At 47.2% G+C, this 25826-nt stretch overlaps 1 protein-coding gene across 1 annotated transcript in view; it reads right to left on the reverse strand.

The window, feature by feature from the left end:
• Positions 1-25826, reverse strand: part of LOC124623105 (carboxypeptidase E-like) — a 415742-nt gene that overhangs the window by 102600 nt on the left and 287316 nt on the right. Inside the window, exons 7-8 of the mRNA XM_047148899.1 lie at positions 15517-15680; positions 59-198 (exon numbers count right to left, since the gene is read on the reverse strand). Of these exons, the coding sequence (XP_047004855.1) occupies positions 59-198; positions 15517-15680 (304 nt within the window). The remainder of the gene's footprint in view (positions 1-58; positions 199-15516; positions 15681-25826) is intronic.

Consider the following 25826-nt stretch of genomic DNA (forward strand, 5'->3'; position numbering starts at 1 on the left):
ACAGGAAGGAGACACACCGCAACTGGAAGTAAGCGAGAAGTGCTCGTCGGCTACTGACCTCCCTGGACGCTGTACCAGGCTGCGCCGTTGGTGATGCCGCCCTGCTTGCCGAAGCTGAAGTCGTCGCCCCTGTCGCAGCCGGGGCGGCTGCGGTTGGCCATGGTGGCGTGCTGCTGCGCGTAAGACAGCGCCAGGTGCCTGCGGACACGCAAGCGCACCGACCAGGGGGCTGTAGGGGCTGCAAACTGGAGGCAAACGTCACAAGACGGAGCAACGAGAAGAAAACGACCGATAAAATATCTCGTATGGATAGTGATCCCACGGGCCTCTACGAAACTGTTTTGAAAATTTAATGCCGTAAGTGAAAAATGTACCATTTTTATAAGGGTGGTGCACACCAGTAGCCATCCATCTGACTTTTTCTTATCACTCCGTACCTCGTTCTATCCACGTTTCTGAATTGGCACGTACGAATACATTTTATGTTTACACAATTGTAAGTAGACAGTCTTTCTCTGAACTTAACAAATGCGTATTCCATTTCACAGTACCATTAACGTATCTCATCATTAATACTGACAGTCGCCCTAAGGGAACTGACAATCAGGCATTTTGCAGACTGTACTACCTCGGTTGTTCTCAATCTATAGCTGGGTTCACTTGCTGCAACGCTAATAGTGTAAGATCTAGGAAGGTGTTAACAAATGCGTCGCTAATTTGCTCTCTGTCAGATGCCTGACGTGTGTGCGGTGGGTGCCTGTCAAGTCACGCTGTGCTGTTTCTGACACGTGTTGTAGTGTGTGCTGTGGGACAGACGGCTGCCCACGTGCAGCATACACGGCCCCGTGGCGTACGTCACAGCACGTGCAACTGCCGGTCGTACCAGTTGCAGCTACCGCCTTACACTCTCGGTAACGTACCACAAATGTAAGTGCTCTACTTTTTACATGTACACTGAGACAGCCGGGCGTTGGCGACATTTGTCGGGCGAGGCAGCTGATGTGGCGCCGCGAGAGGCCCCGACCAGTGGCTGTCTGAAGCTGCAGCTGCGCCCTGTTGAGGGAGAGTGACTCGAGCAGGCTGCGTCTGAGTAGCGGCGGCGGGGCGCCGCCAGCCTGCCCGGCTACGTCCGCCTGAGTACCGCTGCCACAGGTCTCGAGCTGGAAGCGAGGGGAAACGACGGCCGGGATTTTTCCCCAGGGCACGCAGCTCTCCTGCATTATCGAGGGCTCGGATGGAAAACCAGCACCAAGCAAAGAAGAGAAAGCTGAAAAGTGGCAGGAATCTACAGAGCACGTGTACAACCGAAATTATCTTCAGTGTAGTATTACAGAAAGGGAAGATACGATACTGAGAGAATAATTCGACACAGCAGTAAAAGAACTCGAAAAGTGGAAATAACACCAACGAATGAGACGACATTCATCCAGAAGCACTGACATCTCTGGGGGAGTCAAATGGTTCAAAATGGTTCAAATGGCTCTGAGCACTATGGGACTTAACATCTATGGTCATCAGTCCCCTAGAACTTAGAACTACTTAAACCTAACTAACCTAAGGACAGCACACAACACCCAGCCATCACGAGGCAGAGAAAATCCCTGACCCCGCCGGGAATCGAACCCGGGAACCCGGGCGTGGGAAGCGAGAACGCTACCGCACGACCACGAGATGCGGGCGCTGGGGGAGTCAGCCGCGACTAAACCATTCCACCTGGTGTGCAAATTGTACTAGACGGGCGAAATACTCTCAGAGGTGAAGAAAAAGGTTATAATTCCAATCCCTACGAAAGCAGGTGGTGACAGGTGTGTATATTACCGAACTATGGTTGTAGAATAGCGACACGAAGTACAGGTATTTACAGAACATTCAAAAATCTGTCAGAAGCCAACATCAGGGAAGATTAGTTTGGGTTCCGCAGAAATGCATGAAGACGCGAAGCAATACTGACTCTACGAGTTCTCTTACAAGATAGCTCGACCTACATTTATAGCATTTGTTGTGTTACAGAAAACTTTTGACGATGTTGGCTGTAATACACTCCTAGGAATTGCGAAGGTATCCAGAATAAAATACAGGCAGCAAAACGCTATTTACAACTTGTACACAAATCAGATGGCAATTCTAACACTCGAGGCACATAAAAGGGAAGCAGTGGTTGAGAAGCGAGTGAGACAAACCTTCGAGGACTGCCAATGATCGTGCAGTTCCGTGAGACAGCAAAGAACTTGGAAGAGCAGTTGAGCGGAAGGCGTAGTGTCTTCAGAGGAGCGTATAAGATGAGATAAACAAAAGCAAAATAATCAGATGAGTGGATTTATATGAGACGCCGCTAAGGGAATTAGACTAGAAAACGAAACACAGAAGTAGATGATTCTCGTTATTTGAGCAGCCAAATAACTTCAAAAATGCTTCAAATGGCTCTGAGTACTATGGGACTTAACATCTGAGGTCATGAATCCCTTAGAACTTAGAACTACTTAAACCTAATTAACCTAAGGACATCACACACACATCCATGCCCGAGGCAGGATTCGAACCTGCGACCGTAGGGGTCGCTCGGTTCCAGACTGAAGCGCCTAGAACCGCACGGCCACACCGGCCGGCGGCAAATAACTGATGGTGGCTGAAGTAGAGAGGATATAAAATGTAGACTCTATTGACAAGAACAGCGCTTATGAAGGAGAGAAATTTGTTAACATCCAATATAGATTTAAGTGTTAGGAAGTCTTTTCTGAATGTATTTGTCTCCAGCGTAGCCACGTACGGAAGTGAAACATGGACAATACACGGAACAGAAGAGAAGAGAAAGGGGATTCTGAAATGTGATGATACAGAAGATCCCACGCCCGGGTTCCCGGGTTCGATTCCCGGCGGGGTCAGGGATTTTCTCTGCCTCGTAGTGACTGGGTGTTGTGTGTTGTCCTTAGGTTAGTTAGGTTTAAGTAGTTCTAAGTTCTAGGGGACTGATGACCATAGATGTTAAGTCCCATAGTGCTCAGAGCCATCTGAACCATTTGTCACAGAAGAATGCTGAAGATGGGTAGAGCGCGTAATTAGTGAGGAGGTGCCGCGCTGGGTAGCCGCGCGGTCAGGGGCGCCACGTCACGGTCCGCGCGGCTCCCCCCGTCGGGGGTTCGAGTCCTCCCTCGGGCATGGGTGTGTGTGTTGTCCTTAGCGTAAGTTAGCTTAAGTTAGATTAAGTAGTGTGTAAGCCTAGGGGCCGATGACCTCTGCAGTTTGGTCCCATTGGAGCTTACCACAGATTTACAACATTTTTAATGAGGAGGTAGTGAACGGAAGTGAGGAGAACAGAAATTTGTGGCACAATCTGAGTAAAGGAAAGGACCAGTTTACACGACTCTTTAATAGACGCTGACGGATCACCTATTTAGTAGTGGACGGAACTGTGGGGTGTAAAATTGCAGAAGGAGAGCATGGGAAGAACACAGTAAGCAGGTTCAAGAGTATGTAGGTTCCATTAGTTATTCGGAAAGGAGGACCCACAGGATAGGGTAGCACGTAGCACTGCATCAGAAGACCACAACGACAGCAACCTGTCGACCGCTAGACTGAAAGTGATGTCCTGGAATGGCGTGATCCGTTTAGTATCTCATACTTGGGGCAGCGTCGATCGTTCGATTCGTGGCCACCAGAATACAGTAGGCAGAGTGCGGGGTCTGAACCTGCAGAGTACACCCAGCTTCGTCGGCTAGAGCACTATCTGCTGCCACGGACACAGCCCAGACAACTGTGACACTGCACAAGAAAGCCAACATACTGCTCTAAAAGGGAACAAACTCCGCGTGTACACGCATTTTGACGCTCAATATTTCTTTTTCTGAGATGACCGTCGAGACGTTCCAAACAATTTCTCGTGTTGCACACGTAAACACAAATGTCGGTTATTCACTGGACTTTGTACCAGGCTGTGAGCAGCCACGAGCGGACCAGACCGTCACAACCCGGACTGAGGCGGGCCCGGCAGGAGTCGAGTCTGTGGCGCTGCCGCCGGTCGCAACTCTGAGCAGAGTTTGTCGGCGCCGCGGCAACTTCACAAGCCCGTGGTAGGCCGCGAATCCAATAGCGAGCAGTTGCCCTGCGGGACGCCGGTACTACACTATATCAAATTTCTTTCACAATTTGGTTTCCCAGATATATTTCTCAGTTTTATCCATTTCTACGAGTATTTATTCTGTGACTGTACTACTTTCGTAAAATAAAGAACAACCGCCTTCAGTCACAATCATTTCAATGCACGATGCATATCGAGATCTGGGGTGCTTCAGGTGCTTCCACCATCATGTCGATTATTTTTCCAGATTTAGATTAATTCTGCTCCTAGTAAGGTTAACAAAGCGGGTACATTGTAAATATAAGTTTACAAAATTAATACAAATTGAAAAATAGCTTGCCATTTCCATTGAAGCACATACGATTTCTGAAGCACAGTGTGAATAAACGTGTTTGTACGTTTCTAAACACTTTTCGTTCTATAGCACACAAGTAGAAACAAGTCAAGACGTTTAAAATGTAAAAATACTGCATTTCTACAAATACATAAATGTTATTCTTTCAGCGGGATTATTAGTTATACAGGATATCATTTACAAAACAATATCTGTGAATAGGTCAATATGGATTATGTTATCGAGTAGTTGCACTATTAAATATTTGTTTTATTCTTCGTACTGTGTGTGCAAGACGCTGATGCTTTTAGATTTAACCACTTTGACACATCCACAATAGCCAACCACATGTACCTTAACTGAGTCTTCTGAAAACATGTTGATTGAACAGCGCTTAGAAGACACAATTTTTTCAGTAATTTTAAAAGCTGATTTTTTCCTGAAGAAACAAATACTTAACAGTGCAACCATTTGATAACACAGTCCACATTGGCATATTCACGAATATTTGTTTTGTAAACGACACAGTAATATAATGGCTTTGTATCTCCTTTGAAGCAATAACAACTGTGTATTTGCAGAAAGGTAACATCTTTACATTTGAAATTCTTTGACTTCTTTTCACTTCTATTTACAAAATAGAGAACGAAAACTGTATACAAGCTTATAAAAACGTATCCTTCACTGGGAACAGTAAGCTGCAGACAGATGTGATTGATTTGCTGTATTTCACTGCATGACTGAATACCATTACTGTTATTCTACATGGTAATTATTGAATTATCATTTTACTACGTATTACAACAGAGAATATTTTGCAATTAAGTGTGTAAAGTATGTTTTGAAAATGGGTACATCTTTTTGTATAAATCTTGTATCTAAAATGATTAAAAAATTAGCTCAGAGCGTTATCGCATAACGAAACATTTTCCTTCATCCAAGCGGTAGCACGAAGGGGGTATGAGGACACATAACTTATTCAAAATGGCAGCTGGGTTTTCCCCACCCCAGTGACATCACACTCCCCTTAATCCCCTGGAAATGGTGGGATATCTTGGCAGAACACAGGACAATTGGCCCCGCCTCCACTTACCTAACTTCCCCTTCTCCCGCCCCTCCTGTGGCGTCACCCCTGAAAGTGGCAGGAAAAGCTCACCTGGGCCAACCTAATTAGTGGAAATGTAGGGAAATGGTATTCTGTGCTGAAGAGGTAGGCAGGGTATTTCACTTATTTATTTAATATTTTTTTTACAGCTAAATTGAACTACCTCCAGTAATCTAACTCAGGGATGTGTGCATTCACTTCGATGTGCAGGGATCGAATGAGCTAGTTCGCCCTACACCCACCAGAGAGTGCTGTTGGCCTCCCCCCTCCTCCCCCGCCTCTCTGCCCCACTCCCATGCCGTCATGCACCCCCCACCACCACCTCTCTCGAGCCAGTGTCATGACACGGTCAGACTCTGACCAGCTGTCAGAGAGGATGGTCAGGTCAGGGTACTTCACTGATTTTCGGAGGTAACCTGAAGTAATTATACACCTACCAGATGTCAATTATGGAACTAGATGAAATAAAATTGTCATAACTTCTGAACGGTTTGCATCACGACGTCCAAACTACAAGACTGGCCACGGGGCAAGATGGGAATTAGTATCAGCATGCATATGGGCCTTGTTATTATCGGTCATTTGCCTGTAAAAATGTCACGTTACAGCGTGCCTGAGCGTGTAGCGTTAGTGAAGAGCTACTATGCGAGCAGTAACAGCCCAGCTACGACTCAAAGGAAGTTTGTGACCGTGTTCAAGCTGAAGACAACCGGTCCAAGTGTGTTAACAATCAAGAATTTGATTCGCAAGTTTCAGAGAACGGCTAGTGTTCGTGAGGACTGTGTTGGCAATGTCGGTCGTCTGAAACGGATGAAAACGCCTGAAAACATGGAGAAGACACGCACTGCGTTTCGAACCAGCCCCAGAAATTACATCAGATGAGCTTCACAACAGAGGGGGGGGGGGGGGGGGGGGTCCAACCGGCAGAGACTGTGACAAATTGTTGCTGAAGGCCTGCATCTCTTCCCACACAAAATTCAAACCCGTCAGCGACTGAGCCCCAGGGCCGCGGAACAGCGGTTGTGTTTGGCCAACACTATATTGTCTAAAGAGTTAACGACCAGGACTTGATGTGAATATGGTTTGGTTTAGCGACGAACCTCACCTTCATTTGGACTGATTCGTCAATCAGCAAAACTGGCGCATTTGGGGTACTGAGAGTCCGCATTTCGCGGTCGAGAAGTCTCTTCACTCTCAGCGGATGGCTGCCTGGTGTGCAATGTCCAGTCACGGAATAATCGGTGCGATGTTCCTCGATGGCACGGTCGCTGCTGAACGGTACGTGAAGTTTTGCAAGATTATCCCATCCCCGTTATCCAAAGTGACTCTGATTTCGAGAAGATACGGTTCATGTAAGATGGAGCTCGATCACAGCGAAGCAAGAGAGTATTTGATGTCGTGGAGGAGCACTTTGGGGACCGCATTCTGACTGTGGGCTACCCAGAGGCCAGGGGCATGGCTCTCTATTGGCCGCCATATTCTCCGGATCTGAACACATACGACTCGTTTTAGTGGGGCCTCGTCTATAGACAACGTGTACAGCAAGAAAACCAAAACCATTGGCGAGCTGAAAAGAGCCATTCAGGAGGTCATCGACAGAATCGATGTTCCGACACTTCTGCGGATAGTGCAAAATTTCGCTATTCGTCTGCGCTACATCATCGCCAATGACGGCAAGTACATCGAACATGTCATAACCTAAATCCGAGTACCTGTAGTGACGTTTACATGTTGAATAAAGTGTGTGCACGCCTGAGTTTGTAACTAATTTACATTTTTTTCATACAGTTGAATAATTGTCGCCCTGTACACGCACAGAGCTACGGGACAAGTGCCTGTGGTCGAGGTACAGCTCAGAATTGACGGCATCACACAGCTGGTGTTATCGTGCCGGAAAAAATTCAGAAAACCACTCGAAACTAGTAGGAGACGGACTCAAAGCAAACAGACCCTCTACACAGGACGCTCCCTTCACCTGGAAGTCGAAATAAATGAAACACTGAAGGAGTTTAGTTTATATTTTCTGCTGGAGTCAGGGCTGTTAAGGCATTTATTTTTTATTTTCTTCACTTTTCGAATCAAAGTTCTACAGTGGGAACCCCACACTGCTGTCTAAGCACATATGGGAAAATCAGGAAAACAGATCGTGAAAAAAACGCAGCAGATCGGATGTCCAAAAGATGCTCCTAGAATTCGAAGCACTGTCCTACAGACGAGAAAAATGGCTGGAATTTTCGGTATCCTACGACTGCTGGTCTGGAGATGCTCTAAAACCACAATGGTGGGTGGGGGCAGCGCCCCACCTGTCTGAACAAGAGGAGGATAGTCTGGCTGGAATCACCTCTGGAGATTCGAACAAAGAAGACGTCACGTGACTCTCATATTGCGCGGCTCTTTCCGTAGGTGCCGTGTTCTGCCCCTGTCTTGTTCAAACCAGACTGTCACAAAGGATGTCTTGTGGCTGACTTCCTGTGAATGAAGCATCGTGATTGGTTCTTACTGAAGTTACCCCCCAAAATGTTGTTGGTGGTGTGCGAGCACTGTTCTCCACTTTCTACAGACGGACAGATTACGAGAACTTCAGAGGAAAAGTATTTTTATACATCGGAAAAAAATACAGCAGTCATATTGCACTGACAGTTAAGCAGTGTAAAAGTGGTCTACATATCACGGATATGGAGACTTGCCAAAGACAGTCAATAACACTGCAATGTTACTGTCGAAGAACGATAGAATTTTTCGCCGTGATACCGATCTCTAACCAGGCTGTATCACCATAGACAATTATACCAGCACGCCATAGTAAACACAAGTCACGTCATCACTTCCGCATATTGCATATAGCTACCGACCGCCAGGCACTCCTAGACATATGGCGAAGACACACAGGTCGCAAAAAAAGAAGCACATCCGCCGTATGCAGCCGCAGTGCTGGGTATCCCGTGCCTTGCGAAGTACGTCTCGAGGCTGCTCTTCTTACTCCTCTGCCCCCCCGCGGCACCCACAGTGGACAGCAGCGACCACTGTGCGACCTGGTGTAAGTAGGCTGGGCGGCTGGGCGGCTGGGCTGGTTCCCCCCTCTCCGCCAGCGCTACTGCTCCGGGCCGGGCCTGCTCGCTGCAGTGGTTTCTGCAGCGAGTTGCGACCATCCCCGGACTCTGGGACTACAACTATATTTACGTTCTGAGCTCTGTCGACGAGAAATGCTTCATCAATAGCGAATTAATGTATCCATCTCGAAACACATTATCAGCTGCAATATCTGATTTTACACGCCAAAAAATGTTTGCGACACTTTTATAGTAAAATCATGAATTGTAAGAAAATTTCGAATACTTCATTTATTTTCACATGGTTTGCGCAAATGTCACACTACTTATGCGATTGTTCTCAATATCAACAGCATAGCAGTACGCTACCGATCGCCTGCACAGTATAATTTGAAGATAAACAGCGAAAATTAAGTCTTTAGAGAGGCGAAACTTGAACGTGGGACGTGCTGCAAACCACTTGTATCATCTTTGTAGAGTTTTACGTGAAAAGTTGAAAAAGGTGAAAACTGGTATTCCACACGTACTTTTTTAACGAATATCGATGTCAATGATATAACAAGTACTTTACAAAGTCAACTAAAGTTTTAATACTCATATGTGTTCCTCATGTCTAGAGCTCAGCAAATGTCTGTTTCACTGCGATGCAAACAACACATCACTGTCGATGTTCTCTCAACCAAATAAAGACGGCTTACGCGTACTGTAGGTTGTGGCAGTATATCTCACACTCGAAAAGGAGGCTTCTGGAACTCTCGCAGCTGCGGCACGGAGAGAGAGAGAGAGAGAGAGAGAGAGAGAGAGAGAGAGAGAGAGAGAGAGAGAGAGAGAGAGAGATACTTGTAACACTTTGTCTCAATACAACCGCAACAAAGAAGTGCAACGTCATTGATCACACCACGTCACAGTCGAACAAGAGGCTTCTGTTTCCGGTCTGCAAAAATCAGTCACAGAAGGATAAAAGACTCAAGAACAGGACGCTTCCTGCAAACCGTTAAACGTATTTCTCGGAAACACTCGCCCCCTCCAACTGGAACAATGGCGAAATTGCTGACTGTTCGTCACGGATGAAGAACTGAATGGACAGCAGCGGTGTGCTTCAAACATTCTGGGTGTGCTGGCACTGTATGAAAGTGATCCTCCACTAAGTAAAGTCACGCTCGTGTAGGAAAGACATCAGGCTGGTCAAAGCTGCTCTATGATGCTTCTCACTGCCGATACCTAACGTTTAGCACTGAAATATCGCTTCCTGTGCATATTCCCGTTCGTCGGATTCAGTTTTTCACATTATCAAGCGTTACTTCCTGTTAAGGTTTTCCAGAACAATTCCACTGCAGCCTTCAGCTAAAATACCTGCCGCAAACTTTTATGGTCTGTCGTTCATTCGAATTAGCATCACGTGAGTGCTGTTCACAATATTGCTTTCGAAAAAATTAGTAGGAACGCTGGGTTGCTCTGTAAGCTAGTCCACATCAATCTGACGACGGACTTCACTCGAAAATGCCTCCTAAATGCGCTTACAGATGGTTTACAGAGGCGGCGCGGGATTACCCGAACGGTCTGAGACGCTGCAGCCATGGACTTTGCGGCTGGTCCCGGCGGAGGTTCGAGTCCTCCCTCGGGCATGGGTGTGTGTGTTTGTCCTTAGGATGATTTAGGTTAAGTAGTGTGTAACCTTAGGGGCTGATGACCTCAGCAGTTAAGTCCCATAAGATTTCAGGCACATTTGTTTGGTGCGCAGTGACTGCCGGGCCCGAGCAACAACGGCCACCAGCGGTCGTCAACGCAACTGCTGGCTGCGCCACATGGTTTGCGGAGTGACAACAGCCAAGTATGTACTCAAGCTCACCTCACGTGTACAGATGGGCGACAGCAAACACAGGCTGTCTCAGCCCCAGAACAACAGCCGTGTGTGTGTGTGTGTGTGTGTGTGTGCGCGCGTGGTGAGAGGCCAACAGTCGTCTCCGTTCATAAATAACGGACTCTGTCGACCATTTCCACAGACAAACTCCTTCCTGAGCTCTCTAACCTTCAAGTTGTCAAAACTTTCGACAGCAGCCTTCCGTAATACCGATACTTCCAGAGCAGTCTGCCATTAATTCTAAAACCCTTCTCGGAACCTGCAGCAAAGAAAACGAGGCAATACCTGTCGAAACCAAACAATTCTTCGCAAACAAAATTCCTGTCTAGAATATCTCACGAAGAGTTAACCGTTAAGCGTCCTGGCTTCAAAGACACTCCTGATCTCTGAGGGCCATGCTTTCCGTAAACCAAAACATTCCTGCCTTGTGAACAATAGCAAAATAACTGTCCACTGACCATTTCTTCTCAAATGCATATTCCCGCGTCGTATTCGTACCGACCGAATAAGCACACGTTTTCACACCGCTAAAGTATCGTAAAAGTCAAGTACAACTGTATGTCATCAGCTATAACGGATGAAAAAAAAATTCTCTCATCCCGACTACATACTGGCAATATAAAAATGTCTCTAACAACATTTCGTCCTGCGCACATTTCGGGCAGTAAATGGACGTTAAAGGTCGGCAGGCTGGCAACACTGTAATCACGTGAACGGTAACTAGCTCTGCCAGGAGACAGAAGTAGGGCTGTGCTGTTGGTGCACTGAAGAGTGTTTGGATTAGCAAACAGGAGGTAGTGCATTATTTGTTTTTATTTGCTCGGTATCTGGCTGGCGTCTTAACTGTCACAGCGATTACAGAGGGTCTTTTTCGAGAACAGCTGCACTTGCATATTACGAACACCGATTTGGAAATACAATCGTTTTCATTGGTCAGCTTTTAAAGAAACATTTTCCATGTCGTGGACGCGAATTGTTTCACATCACCTACAAGATTTTAAACCTGTTTTCTGTGAACCTTCCGCAAATGGTCTAATGGTTCTAATGGCTCTGAGCACTATGGGACTTAACATCTGAGGTCATCAGTCCCCTAGAACTTAGAACTACTTAAACCTAACTAACCTAAGGACATCACACACATCCATACCCACGGCAGGATTCGAACCTGCGACCGTAGCGGTCGTGCGGTTCGGGACTGAGCGCCTAGAACCGCTAGACCTCCGCGGCCGGCCGCAAATGGTCCCATCGATTAATACCAACTTACCACATTCAAGTCCATTACAATCCGTTAGGGCATTACGTCACCGGTACGCTAGCGACGGGATTTGCAAATAATTTCGATGGGACCAGTGGCGGAGGGTACACAGAAAACAGGTCTGGAATCTAGTGGATGCAGTGACACTAAACAATTCGCGTCCACGATGTGCAAAAGGCTTCTTTAAAAGCTGACCAATTTTTATTGGTCGGACTTGCATTTGTCTGTTGGTAGCACGAAATTCCAAATGTTTTGTAGAAGACCCACTGTAATCGCTGTACGACCATTAAGACGCCAGATACCGTACCGCTACTACTTTAAGCAAATAAAAACAAATATGCCTGAACCCAGAATAGGACCCCCAACCTCCTGCATGCCAACCCAGAAAGACTATCCACTACACCAATTGCGCAGCACTACTGCTATATCCTGACAGAGATAGTTACCGTACATGTGATTACAGTGTTTCCAGATTGCCGAGCTCTAACGGCCATTTACTGTACGAAATATGCGCAGGACGAAATTTTGTGAGAGACATTTTTGTATTGGCAGTATGTGAGGAATGGCACAAAGTCCGGGTGGGCGAGTTTTTCCTCACCCTGTACATTACTTCTATGCTTACTACACTAGAAACACGACAGTGTGCGGTGTCGGAATCTTCGCTAACAGCACAATGATTCGTGGGAAGTACTTCATCTTTATTCGAAATGGAGGGTACCTCCCTAATACGAACCTAACAGTTTGACAGAGTTTGCATTCCATCATTTACATTGCTGTAACAACCTGTCACGTCCGCGCATAATTCAGAGCTATGGCGAGAGATTAAGGGGAGATTCAGGACTTAAGAACAGCATTGCTCATGTGTTACCTCCACGCACTGTTCGATAATGAACCAATCGTGATACTGTATTCCATCTACAGCAGGGTATATGCGCAAGGGCAATACGCATATGCATGGTGGTAATTGTTTATTTAGAAGTAAACCCAGTTCCTACGCACTTATCCAACTATCGTACATTGAGAGCGAATTAAGAGACGAGTAGAAGCCGGAAGAAATGAATGTCAATGTTTCCTCCGGCAAGAGCAGTCGTCTTACTGCCTCCTACACTTCGATCCAAATTGTAGCGCCACGGCCAGTGTCAAGGATTTGCGTTCATTCGCGTGCTAGACAGTCACTTACTTCTTAGTGGGTGGATCACACCCGCCTTAAAAATCGGTGCTGATGAATTTCATCGTGATATATTGTTCTTCAGCTGTAGTAGAATTACAAATTCATTTACTGGAATCTTAAGCAAAGCAAGACGAGCACGGGGAACTGAGAAGTCAGAGAGGTAAAGCAGAAGAATATGCCAGGCTGAGATTCATGTGCCGCTTCACCCTGAGCCCACGGCCGTCGCACGAGGCGGAGGGCCTGCCGCGTGGTGGTCGCCGTGGCGGTGTGGCGCTGTCCTGCCGGCTGCTGTCGGCTTCCGTGGCCTGAGGCCGGCAGTGCCCCGCACGCCCAGACCACCACCGTCCCAGCGCTGTCGACACTAGCACCACTGAAATTTGACGACTACTGCTGTCAGCTGTCAGCTGTACACACATTACACTGCACTGGGGTTTCGTCACTATGTCTTGACATCAGCAGGAGGTGGGATACTGGTTTTATTACACTTCTTATTCACTTTGGAAAAATGAGTGACCGGTTTAGTGACTGTGAAATATGAAAGTGACAACATTCAGAATACAAACTTCTCACTCGATATCCTGGTGTTCTTCTGTTATCCCATTCTGAAGGAACAATGACGCTGTGTTTGATAACAAGGTGGTACCCGTCCTTACGCCACGTCGCAGATCTCCGCCTAAGAAATGTCACGAATGGTGAACAAATTTCTTTGCGAAAGTAATTTGATACAGTACCACCAGCCTTATCCATTACTCTTTCTTAGTGCACTTCCTCGTCTCGTACAAATTTTCAGTTTGTCACAGCAGATTCATTACATTTCATCCAATCTGATTCAGTTCACAGATCTTAAAAGTATTGCTGATACATAGAGCTGTAGTATAAAACAAAAAGGAAAAGATGAAATAAGTGTAAAACACGGAGAAAGAGCAAACAGAAGTTTTTTATGTGAGATGATATGGAAGATAGGATGCGTGAGAGAAGTGTTATGCAGTGGTATAAAGCAAGAACCAGAGGAAAATCCGAGACAGACAAAGAGATTGCGAGGCATTCTGAGTTTTCAGCGGCTGCTTCTGCAGGTAAAATTGCCACAGTGTTGAAGCTGGCTCGTGATTCGGGGGACCGATGCGTCTCTGGAGCGACGCTGCCTGCAGTGGGGTCGGTGTGCGCAACAGCTGCGGGAGACGGGAGACGGGTCGCACTGCAAAGAGCAATTAAGCGCCTCTCCTCCCCCCCCACTAACACGTCTGGGTCAGAATTAGGGGGAGGGGGCCGGCACGGGGCATAACCGAGGCAGCAGCGCGGTCCCTGCAGCCGTCCCTCCGAGGCTGCAGCCGCTGACCGCACTCAACTTGCTGGCGCACACCCACTGTCTTACCGGCTCTTCTGGTAACGCGTTCGAGGAAGACTACGTAAGATTCGCTTTGATGACACAGACACCTTCTCCCGTGGTCGCCTAACTGGCACCGCGTAACACAGGGAGTGGCAGCTGGTGTAGGACGTGGACCACCACATACGACAGACAGGCGCACACAACTCTGCCTGGCGAGAACTGCCCGTCCTGTGAGCCGTCTCCCTTCTTCTCCGGCGCCGTAACCCCGGTCGAGTGCGTACGGTGAGAGAAGGGGGGCAAATTGTCATTTCCTGCAGTTCTCACGCACATGTCGTCCCAGGCGACATCATTCCACCAATACGAAGACAGTCCTGCGCTGTGTAAGAGACACACACACACACACACACACACACACACACACACACACACACACACAGGTGCAACAGTTTGCGTGCCTCGCTCCTACGTCACCGCTGAATCAGTTTACGATACTCACCTTCCTGTCTAACAGTCGATACATTCGTATCACTAACACATTAAACTTTTTAGGACTAATTCTTAGCAACTAATTAATATGGAACGAACACACAGCTGGTAAATAACGGAAACTGCTAACAGGCTGCACCTGGTGTCTACATCCTTCTACCACTGCCCTCATCTGGCCCGTCCTAGCTTGTGTCGACAGCGACCAGGTGTCTACAGATTCCCCGAAATCGTAGAGATTCCCCGACAAACCTTCTCTTCTCGGTGCCGGCACACACGGCACCCCAGCAGCCCCAGTGTCGGCCTGAGCCGCCCACCTATCCCCCTTGCGCACACATCCGTGCCTCGTTCATCCTCTCCCGCCGGAATCTGAACCGACCCCTGTATCCGGCGATGAAATCCGCCCTGGGACGGACGTACTCTTCCACTCGGACCCTGTCGACAGTGCTCCATCTGACGCCACCACACAATTTTCTCCCTCCAATATCCCCCCACTCCACAATAGCTGTTAGTCGCTTCCTGCAGCTCTACAGGGTAGAAGTCCTCATTTCATTTCCATTTTGAACACGACCATTTATTATGCACCCCCTACATCACGTTTCACCACTGCAGCAGCATGATAAGCTCTGATCATATTTTTCACTATTCTGCAGTCGCCTAAAAATTTTAAAACGTACACTCTTTCACGAATATGTATTTTCAATAATAAAATCTGCCAGATGTGGGCTGTATGGCTAAAAGTTTTGTGAGACGTGTGCAACTGGTGTGTGGAGGGTGACGTTGGCTGGCGCCAGTGCGCCCCCTCGTAACGGGAACGCAGAGAGAACAGAATGTGCCAGGCCGGCCAGCACCCACCTGAAGGTCTCGTCGTCCGGCGTCTCGGAGTACTCCTGCGAGGCGCCGGAGCGGCTGTAGTCGAACGGGTAGTTGGCGACGAGGTCGCCGCCGTGCATGTTGGCCGACAGCACGAACGGCACCTCCATGATCAGCCGCATCACGGCGCGAGTCTCAGGCTGCACCTGCGGGCAGGCGGGCAGGCGGGCGGCCGCGTCAGCCCGGGGGCTCTTCGCTTTCATACTCTGATGCCTGTCTCAGCTTATACACAGGACGAGGCACTTATAGTGTCGTGACCATGTTGCTCCGCAACAAAAGGGAAAGTCAAAAATCTTTTCATACCAAATTACCAGCATTTTTAAAATAAATGGGATTTTCCTCTTCGGAAATGGAAAGCATATTCAGTTTTCAGTATAAAAGTTGTGGTACATTTACCTGCTAAAGGTGACAGATGACGTCATAAGGGCAGCTGCAGTTTGCATCAAAATTCTCTGACACGAAGCGGCCATTTCTTGTGTCTCGACCACACTTTTATTATTTCCGAAAACACCTTACCCGTTTCGACAACCGGTCATTTCCAAAGGCTACAAAATACAACACAAAAAATGGCTCTGGGCACTATGGGACTTAACAAATGGTTCAAATGGCTCTGAGCACTATGGGACTTAACTTCTGAGGTCATCAGTCGCCTAGAACTTAGAACTACTTAAACCTAACTAACCTAAGGACATCACACACACATCCGTGCCCGAGGCAGGATTCGAACCTGTGACCCTAGCAGTCGCACGGTTCCGGACTGAAGCGCCTAGAACCGCTCGGCCACCGCGGCCGGCAAAATACAACGCAGAACTGATATCAGATGACATGAAAATGTGTTACATTTCAACAGTGGTAAGAGACATAGTACGACGACTAGAAAATGGCTTTCTAGCTCACCGGTGTTATATTAAACTGATGGTTATATACATTGTATCACGTCAACATTTCCAATCGCGAGGCAAGTGCAAACTGCTACCGAGATATAATTTTGGAAACCGAGTGGACTAAACCGCTGAACTGACGTATGGGGGTTCCAAGACTGCGCCTCTCATACTGTGTGAATTTCCTGTCTAGACATTCATTTGCTCCCCCTGGCGGATCCAGTGACGCAGTCGCGCCACCTCTTCCTCAGAAGTGAATACCACATGCCTCTACAGTTTATAGATTCTTAAAAAAGTGACATTTATGAACTTTTACTCGTACTACTGATTTATATGTTGTAAGTTGTCAAAAAAATTGTTTGTTGACAAATAGTTGGCCCCAGCGCCAATCAGCGCGTTCTTCCAATGTACTGATTCCGACCACTCAAAAGATCTGTTACACATTACTCTGTGAACAAATATCTTTTTGTAAAACACTGCAAAGTGATTTCCATGTTTACTGACGAATTTGTTTTCTACGATGTAAAGATGAAAATTGCTGTAAACAAAACAAAACGTGCAGCATGTGTACCACGTATCCAGCGACCCTAGAAGTTTACTCCATTCGGTTGCCAAAGTTTTCCCTCGGTAGCAGTTTGCAAAAAATGGTCCAAATGGCTCTGAGCGCTATGGGACTTAACTTCTAAGGTCATCAGTCCCCTAGAACTTAGAACTACTTAAACCTAACTAACCTAAGGACATCACACACATCCATGCCCGAGGCAGGATTCGAACCTGCGACCGTAGCGGCCGCGCGGTTCCAGACTGTAGCGCCTAGAACCGCTTGGCCACCACGGCCGGCAGCAGTTTGCACTTGTCTCTTGATTGAGAATGTTGACGTCATACAATGTACCTAATGATCTATTTTACAATGATTGACATATCACAGGTATGCCTGAGAGCCACATTCTAGTCGTTGTACTGTCCCTTACCAGTGGTGAAATGTAACACACTTTCATATATATCGGTACCAGTTTTGTGTTGTATTTTATAGCCTTTGAAAATGACCGAATGTCGAAACGCTTAAAGTGTTTTTGGAATAAGCCAGCAAATAGTTTTCGCACACTGCGACTTCTCTCTCTATTTTCATTTTGTTATTGTTATTCAAGGGAGGAAATTTATTTTTAAAGTGGTTTGTTGATATTTTACTTGTAATCGCATAACGATACTCATTTTTATACAGGGTTGTTGACATCGCTACGAGTTTATCCAGCGCCAATTTAAATCCCACAAGGACATTACGTACTCTTCTCAGTTAGCCCCACTTCGTTTTGTACTCACGAATGTTTGATACACTATTAATGGCAGAACAAATATGATTCACATTTATAGTGAAGCTCGTAAGAACGCGAACTTATTCTCTGAATCGGAAGGTCTCGCGCCAAGAAAACATAATGGAAGACGAACTGCTACTGGGGAAAATTCGGAAGTCGCTATATTGGCTGCAGATGCCACCAATCCTTACGTTTTGTTCGCGTCAGTTGGAACATCATTCGGGAATTTCACAATGTAGTCTTCTTCGAATGCTTAATCGTAATAAATTACATCCACATCACATTAGTCTACATCAAGCCCTTCATGGGGACGATTTGCAGTGACGTGTTGAATTTTGCCAACGCGCTCTAGTGCAAATTGAAAATGGTACGTTTTCAAATATTTTATTTTCTGATGAGTCGATATTCTCCAACCATGCTCGAGCGAACCGACATAATATGCATTATTGGTCAGTGGAAAATCCGGGATACTTGTGGGAACTTGAAAATTGAGCATCAAAGGCAATGGAATTCTGGAATTACGTGTGATTGTACCACACTTCATTGAAGGTAAACTAAATGTCGGGAAACACGCAAATTTTTGGGACCAAGAACTTGCAGTGTTGCTTGAGGACGTGGCTCTTGTGGAACGGCGTGCCATTTGGTATCGACGCCACGGTTGCCCATCTCATAACTCGGCTGTACCTCGAGGAATCCTGAAGAGAGACCAACCTGACCGACGGATACGACGCAAGGCCCTGCCCCCGGACGTCTCCCCTGCAGACTTTTTCTTACGGTGATACTATAAGGACAAAGTTTACCACGAAATGCCGACCATACCAGAGAATCTATGTCACCAATTTAAGAACGTCTGTGCAGGAATCAGAAAAGAAATGTCGAGGTGAATTCAAATCTATTTTGAAGCGCGTTTTCGGAAATGCATCAATGTTTTGTCGTAACTCTGAGCATTTACTACACTGAAATTGATTTTAGCGTTAGCGTGCAGTGTACGAGTATTGTACATACTGTGCGTGAAAACCATTTGCTGACTTATTTGTCGCGTTTACATCACCTCTCACCCATAGGGGGTAAATGTACTGCAGCTTTTATACTCAAAACTGAATGCCCTTTCATTTTCGTAAAAGAAAATACACCATCGCATTTTTAAAAAAAAGGAATTTAATCTCGACAAAAACACGGAGAATGGCATTTTAAGGACCAGTTACGATGTAGAAAACATTGTCGATTTTCCTCTTCGTTTAGGAGCAAAATGGCTAATACACTATAAATTACTGTCATTCTCTATGAGCGATAGAATTAAGCACTTTTACTATTTACTATTTGTTATTAATATTATTATTTTGTAAATATAGAGTGTCAACAAGAGCTGAACAGCGTAAAGCATCGTACTGTAGCTGTGAATATTTAAACTTCTGCTTGTCTCATCCAAAGGTGACCCTCAAAAATTCCGAAAATTTGTTGCTCACAGTAAAGATATAGTTCATACGTGACTTATTATTTTATGTTTTTATTTATAGATTCTACTACACTTTATAGATACAATAACTGACCGTTGCACGTGGAAATTACCTTTACGGGAATTTTTATGCCATTCTTTTTGTTTTTTCTGTTCTGGAAATTGAACTACTTGAACCGAGCTTAGCGCACTATGTTCCCTTAACTCCATTGTTCCTGTTGCTATTGGTCTAACGTTTAGATGGCTACCTATACGCCACTCTACATGTAGTTATCCTGTGGTACCTTTTCCAGTGTGTCGCTTTACCGTGACAGAATTCATTTTGATTCTTCAGTTTCTCCCGGCGTATTTGTTGCTCGAACAGTCGACGGGTGTACTGCCGGTCCATAGTGTCCAACGGGCACAATATTTCGGCGATCAGCCGTGTCGCCATCGTCAGGTGCGCTGACGAACTGAGCTCCCGAGGGCGGGCGGCCGTCCTAAATCCCCTCCCCGCGCGGGCCGCTCTCTCTGCCGTCCGCGCCCGCGCGCCGGGGGTCGCGAAGACGTGGCCGTCGGAATCTGTCGTAGCGTCGATGTGCTTGCTACGTCCGCCCTGGTCGCCAGTTCGTACTTCCTGCTGACAGTCTCCTTAATTACATTCAATGCCGGGTTGGACACTATGAACCGGCAGTATACCCGTGGACTGTTCGAAAATTCATTTTGTTTTAACAAATTTTGCAACTGCCTTTAACGCCTGGTGTTGTTTGTGCTATTACAACTGCATATACTACTACTGCTGCTACTATTATTATTATAACCATTACTACTGCTGGTAGTACGAGAACAAGGCAAGTATTAGAAAGAAAAGAACGCCCTATTACTAACGCCACCACCGCTACTGAGGCTCACGTCGACCAGTGCTGGCTGGTACCACTGCGACCACAGTGTGGCTGACCACCAGCGCACAGTCAGCTCCTACCTGCACGTAGCTGGGCTCCTCTTCAAATTCTGCGCCAGGTCAGCCCCGCAGTCTCTCGCTGCCTCCAGACCACACAGCACGTGCTCGTCTCCCTCCCCGGGTCTTCTCGTTGTTATCGGGCAGGTTTGCACGCACAACCCTCCCGTAGAGCCACCGTAGAGCTGTCGTTTCCTGTTGCATTTCCAGTCGCGGATGGTCCGCGGGAACGACGACTGGCGGTACGCCTCTGTGTGGAGTCTAACCTCTGTGATTCTTACCTTCGCGCTCATTTACAGGGACATACGTCAGGAAGAAATATGTCCGCAGCTCGTGGTCTAGTTGCTAGCATTGCTGCCTCTGGATCACGGAGTCCCAGGTTCGATTCCCAATCGGCTTGCGGATCTTCTCTGCCCGGAGACTGGGTGTCTGTGTTGTCCTCATCATTTCACTCTCTTCAACATCATTATTCGTGGGTGGCGACAGGAAGGCCATCCGGCCACCCCTTAAACTAACAACGCGAAATCCTTTCCTAACACTGCCGACCCTGCGCTGATGCAGGGTACGGGTACAAGGGAAAAAAAGGAGAAGAAGACACGAGGAAGCAATATATCGGTTGACTCTTCCAGGAAAATGCGATTCGGAACTTTAACAGTGAACCGTAACGCGATGCAGACTGGCTCTTTCCAGCCTCTGCCACTGGGGCTGGCTGAGCATCTCCATGACGTTTCCGTGTTCCGTAAGTGAGCGTGTAACGAAACGCGCTGCTATCCTTTGGATCTTCTCCGTTTTTTCTATCAATCCTATGTGCATGGGACCCAAATTGACAAGTAATTTTCAAGTATTCGTGGGACCAGTGTTTCGTAAAGCACCTCTTTTGTTGATGGACAACATTTTCTGAGATTTCTTCCAATGAAACTCAGTATGGATGGAGTCTGTCTTCGCTGCGATTAGTTTAATGTCGTTGTTTCTTTCAAATGCCTCTGTACACGCACTCATAAATGTTTTGTGGAAGTAATTTCTTCCAGTGATTTTCCTGCAATCGTGTGATCATACAATAACTAACATTTCTCTTAACGTATACGAGAAACGTCACGTTTGTTTAAGCTGAGGCTCACTCCACCGAGCTCAGGCCCCCTGCATTTCTTCCTGCATTTTGTCAGAGGCTCCTAGCTTTGCGATACCTCTGTGTACAGCAGCAATATCAGCGAAAAGCCTCGTGCAACTTCTGATGCTAGGCCCTATCACATTTATATATACAATCAGGTTACAAACGTCACGGTACAGCGATATGCACACATACAGATGGCAGTAGTATCGCATATTCCGTATACAAAATATAAAAGGGCAGAGCTGTCGTCTGTGCTCTGGTGATTCATGTGAAAAGATATCTGACAGCAGTAGGGCAACAAGGAGACGAGAACAATTCGGCAGTGCGGGTTGCCTACATTAAGGGGCAAGTTTACATTCAGGGGCAAACCTATTGTTCTCTTTTGATTGACACGTTAAGGTCCCTGGGCATAATCCATCCTTTTGATTGGCAGGTAATGACCCCCCCCTGGCGAAAACCCATCCTTTGGATGGACAGGTCCTTAGCATATTGTTCTACCCTTCCGCCTTCTCCTCTCAAACCCTCAGGAAACCTCCAACCCTCACTCCCCCCTCGCCAGTATAGGTGCACTTTCATGTATGAGCCCCTTCCCATTCTATAAATTTGATTGCCTACTTAATTAAATTGATGTACTGATTAACTCCTCCCCCCCTGACAATTCCCCAACCGCCATTCTTCCTCTACCTAGAAATTGGCGGCTCTATAGTGGAGAGGAAGGATGACACGACAGGAAATTCAATGACAGAGCTGAAGGTATATTGTTAATTTATAAAAGATTCAGTTTGCAGAGGCTGAATGTCTCTTGCTCATCATTCTCAAGTGTCTGTTGAATATGCAGGTGTTGTAAAATTCATCAAAAAGAAGTAATTAAATCGATCGCTTTTCTTTTTATGTGATCACGCTAGTAACACAGTACTGAAACACCCATCACAAGTAATTACACGGTTGAAAATCTCTGGATCATGAACCACGCACCGTCCACTGGACTGCACCCAGTACCGGTTCGCGCCACTGCACTGCACTCGGCGGTCTGCGGAGCGGCACGCCACGCACCTGTGCTGCAGACCGTGATAACTGAGGAAAGATACTCTTCTACCTGACTAAAGAATACTTAGAGGGAACACATCCTATGCCACAGCCCTGTACAGGATTTTCGCAACAGTTAACGATACTCTGACGATGTGAAAACTCGCATCAGCGGGAGAAATCAACATTTTGCGTCAGGAATTCGAGGTGAATGGTCAACGACATCTTTCTCTCGGATTGGGTACTTTTTTTTTTTAACCGGGTGGACTATGTGGGGGTGGGATTGTTTCGAACTACTGTATACATCCATGCTGCAGCTGCTCCTTTCGCAGTGCACCGCGGCTGCCTGCAAGGGCGGTCTCGAGGAGTCGGCGACCGGAAGACCCGGATTTCCTCAGCAACTGAGGCGCCTACCTGCCTGACCTGTCCCGCGACAGCGGGGGCTGGCCAAGTGTCCAGCGTGGTGGGTGGGCGTGACACAAGCGGACGCGTGCGTGTTGCGTGAGGGACGTGTGCACTGGGCGTGCTGGCGACACCTCAATTCCTGCCACTGCAGCCACCCCGGAAGCCCTCCCCGGCGGGCCGGTGCTCTCTGCCGCGCACGCGCGCCCGCCGCTGTGGCCCCGGCTGCGGCTGTAGTTTGTCCCAGGTGTGGGGCGCGGGTGCGTCGCTTTGCCAGTGTTTCCACCTGTCTTCCGTATCTAGCGTCACAGGGCACGCAGAAATATTTTCCAATAAGGCCACACCTTCGACCTGCAACAGTGTAATTACGTAATTAGGACATGTAGTTTCTGCATGTGAACTTTTCTCACCAATGAAAAGTGAGATCCAGCTCCTGCAAATCGAATTTTATAAATAAACGGTGTATCCTGTGCTATTTAATTGAATTTGTTGTCGCGAGATGTTTTGTCTCCAGCACATACAGCAGCTCAGAGCCAGTGGCGGGATCCATTTTCAGTCAGGAATTTCCCTCGAAAGAAAGGCATCACGCGTGCGTCGGTATTGTGCAGGGGTTTACCGGGTAAAGGCTGCGTTGTTTGCAGTTCGGCCCGACTGCGACCGAAGGCACGTGCAGACCAGGCAGTGGCATGTTACAAAAGCAGAACTAGAGAGATAGAGAGATAGAGAGAGAGAGAGAGAGAGAGAGAGAGAGAGAGAGAGATAGCACGTGTTTCGACGGGAATTTATCGGATGCCTTAGCCAGCCATCCGGTCTGTCAGTCGCGGGATGCGAGCAGTCACTGCTGGAGAGGCGCGTGGCGTGTCCCTCTGCAGACCGCCGAGTGCAGTGCAGTGGCGCGAACCGGTACTGGGTGCAGTCCAGTGGACGGTGCGTGGTTCATGATCCAGAGATTTTCAACCGTGTAATTACTTGTGATGGGTGTTTCAGTACTGTGTTACTAGCGTGATCACATAAAAAGAAAAGCGATCGATTTAATTACTTCTTTTTGATGAATTTTACAACACCTGCATATTCCACAGACACTTGAGAATGATGAGCAAGAGACATTCAGCCTCTGCAATCTGAGTTTTTCATAAATAAACAATATACCTTCGGCTTTGTAACTCAATTTCCTGTCGTGAGATTCTTCGTCTCCACCAGAGAGCCGCCATTTTCCAGGTAGAGTAATGAGAGAGACGAGGGAAAGGTTGCGATGTTTACCAGAGGTGGAAGAGTTAAGTAAGTGATCAAGTCAATTAAGTAGTCAATCAAATGATAAAGTGAGAGGGGGCTATTCGAATAACTCAGACCTGAAGTTGTACCTGTATCAGCGAGGCGGAGGGGGAGGGTTGGTGGTTTCCTGATGGTCTGGGAGGAGGAGGCGGTGCGGAAGGGGTGGGGAAATAACAGGTTAAGGCTGTATCAATCAAAAGGATAGGTTATCCCCAGGGGTTCAATACCTAGCAATCAAAAGGATGAATTAACCCATAGGGGGTCTTAATGTGTCAATCAAAAGATAACAATAGGTTTGTCCCTGAATGTACTCTTGCCCTTGAATGTAGGCAACCTGCACTAGCAAACTGTCCTCATGTCTTGTTGCCCTACTGCTTGTGAAGTGAATATGGATGCACAGTGGGATTAACAAAATTTGAATGCGGAGCGGTACTTACAATTCGACACGTGGGACACTCCATTTCGGAAATTAAAAGCGAATTCAACATTCCGAGATCCACAGTGTCGAGAAGGTGCGGACAATACCAAATGTCAGGCATTACCTCTCAGCAGTGACAACGCAGTGGGCGACGGCCTGTACTTAGTGGCTGAGACCGTCAGCGACTGCGTAGAGTTGTCAGTCCTAACAGACGAGCAACACTGAGTGAAATGGCCACGAAAAAGAATGTGGGATGTACGGCGAGCGCATCCGTTGAGAGAGTGCGGCGAAATTTGGCGTTATTTGGCTACGGCAGCAGACGGCCGACACGAGTTGCTTTGCTAGCAGCACGACATCGCCTGCAGCACCTTTCTTGTTCTCGTGACCATATCGACTGGGCTGTAGACGGCCGAAAACCGTAGCCCGATCTGATTAGTGCCGATTTCAGTTGGTAAAAGGTAACGTTAGGGATCGAATACGGCACGCTCCCTGCGAACCCCTGCGCGCAAATTGTTAACAAGACACTGTGCAAGCTTTAGGTGGCTCGCTAATGGTGTGGGCTGTGTCTACATGTCTCTGGTCCAACTGAACTGACCATTGACTGAAAACGGTTGTGTTCGGCTAGCTGCAGCCCATTTACAGCTATTCGTGGACTTGATGTTGAGAAACAATGATGGAATTTTTATGGATGACAATGTTTTATGTCATTCTGGGCAATATCAACGAATGATTTGGTCGCCCAGATCGCCAGACACGAATCCCATGGAACAGGAACGTAATGGAGAGGTCTGCTTGTCCAGAACATCGTGCACCGCAACAGTTGCGCAATTATGGACGGCTGTAGAGGCATTATGAGATGTTCCAAGACCTTTGTCATATCAATGTACTGTGAGAGATAATGGACCTATACCTTTCCGTTTGTGCATACCCGAAGTTTCTTGTAGTTCTGAAGGCTTCTCTCTGTTTAGACTGGCGTTCTGTGTGCTGTTTGCTAGAAACTTGTCAGTCCAGTCACGCAGTTGGTGTGATATTCCGCACGGTCGTATTTCGTTCGTCAGGCGGCAGCACGGAACTGTGACGAACGCCTCCTGGAAGTCGAGGAAGACGGTACCCACCAGGTGGCGTCTGTCTGGTGCTTTCTTTGTCTCGAGGGCGAACAGAACGAGCTGGGTTCTACACGGTTTCCTGTCTCCAGGAATGTCGCGATCCGCGAGCGTTAAACGTGTTCAGAAATTCTACAACAGACCGAAATGATACAGGCCTATAGTTCTGTGTGTCTGTTGGGAACGCTTCTCGAAAACGGGAATGACTTGCGCTCTTTCCAGTCATTAAGAACAGTGCTGCAACCATAGGATCGAACTGATATCCCATTAGGTTGAGCGACTTTTCATCTGTTTAGCGATTTCAGTTGCTTTTCTGTTCTGACTTATTTCGATATCTATTATTTTGTCGTCCGTGCGACGATTTAAAAGAGGG

Source organism: Schistocerca americana, chromosome 1, assembly GCF_021461395.2.
Source record: "Schistocerca americana isolate TAMUIC-IGC-003095 chromosome 1, iqSchAmer2.1, whole genome shotgun sequence".
NCBI lineage: Eukaryota > Metazoa > Arthropoda > Insecta > Orthoptera > Acrididae > Schistocerca > Schistocerca americana.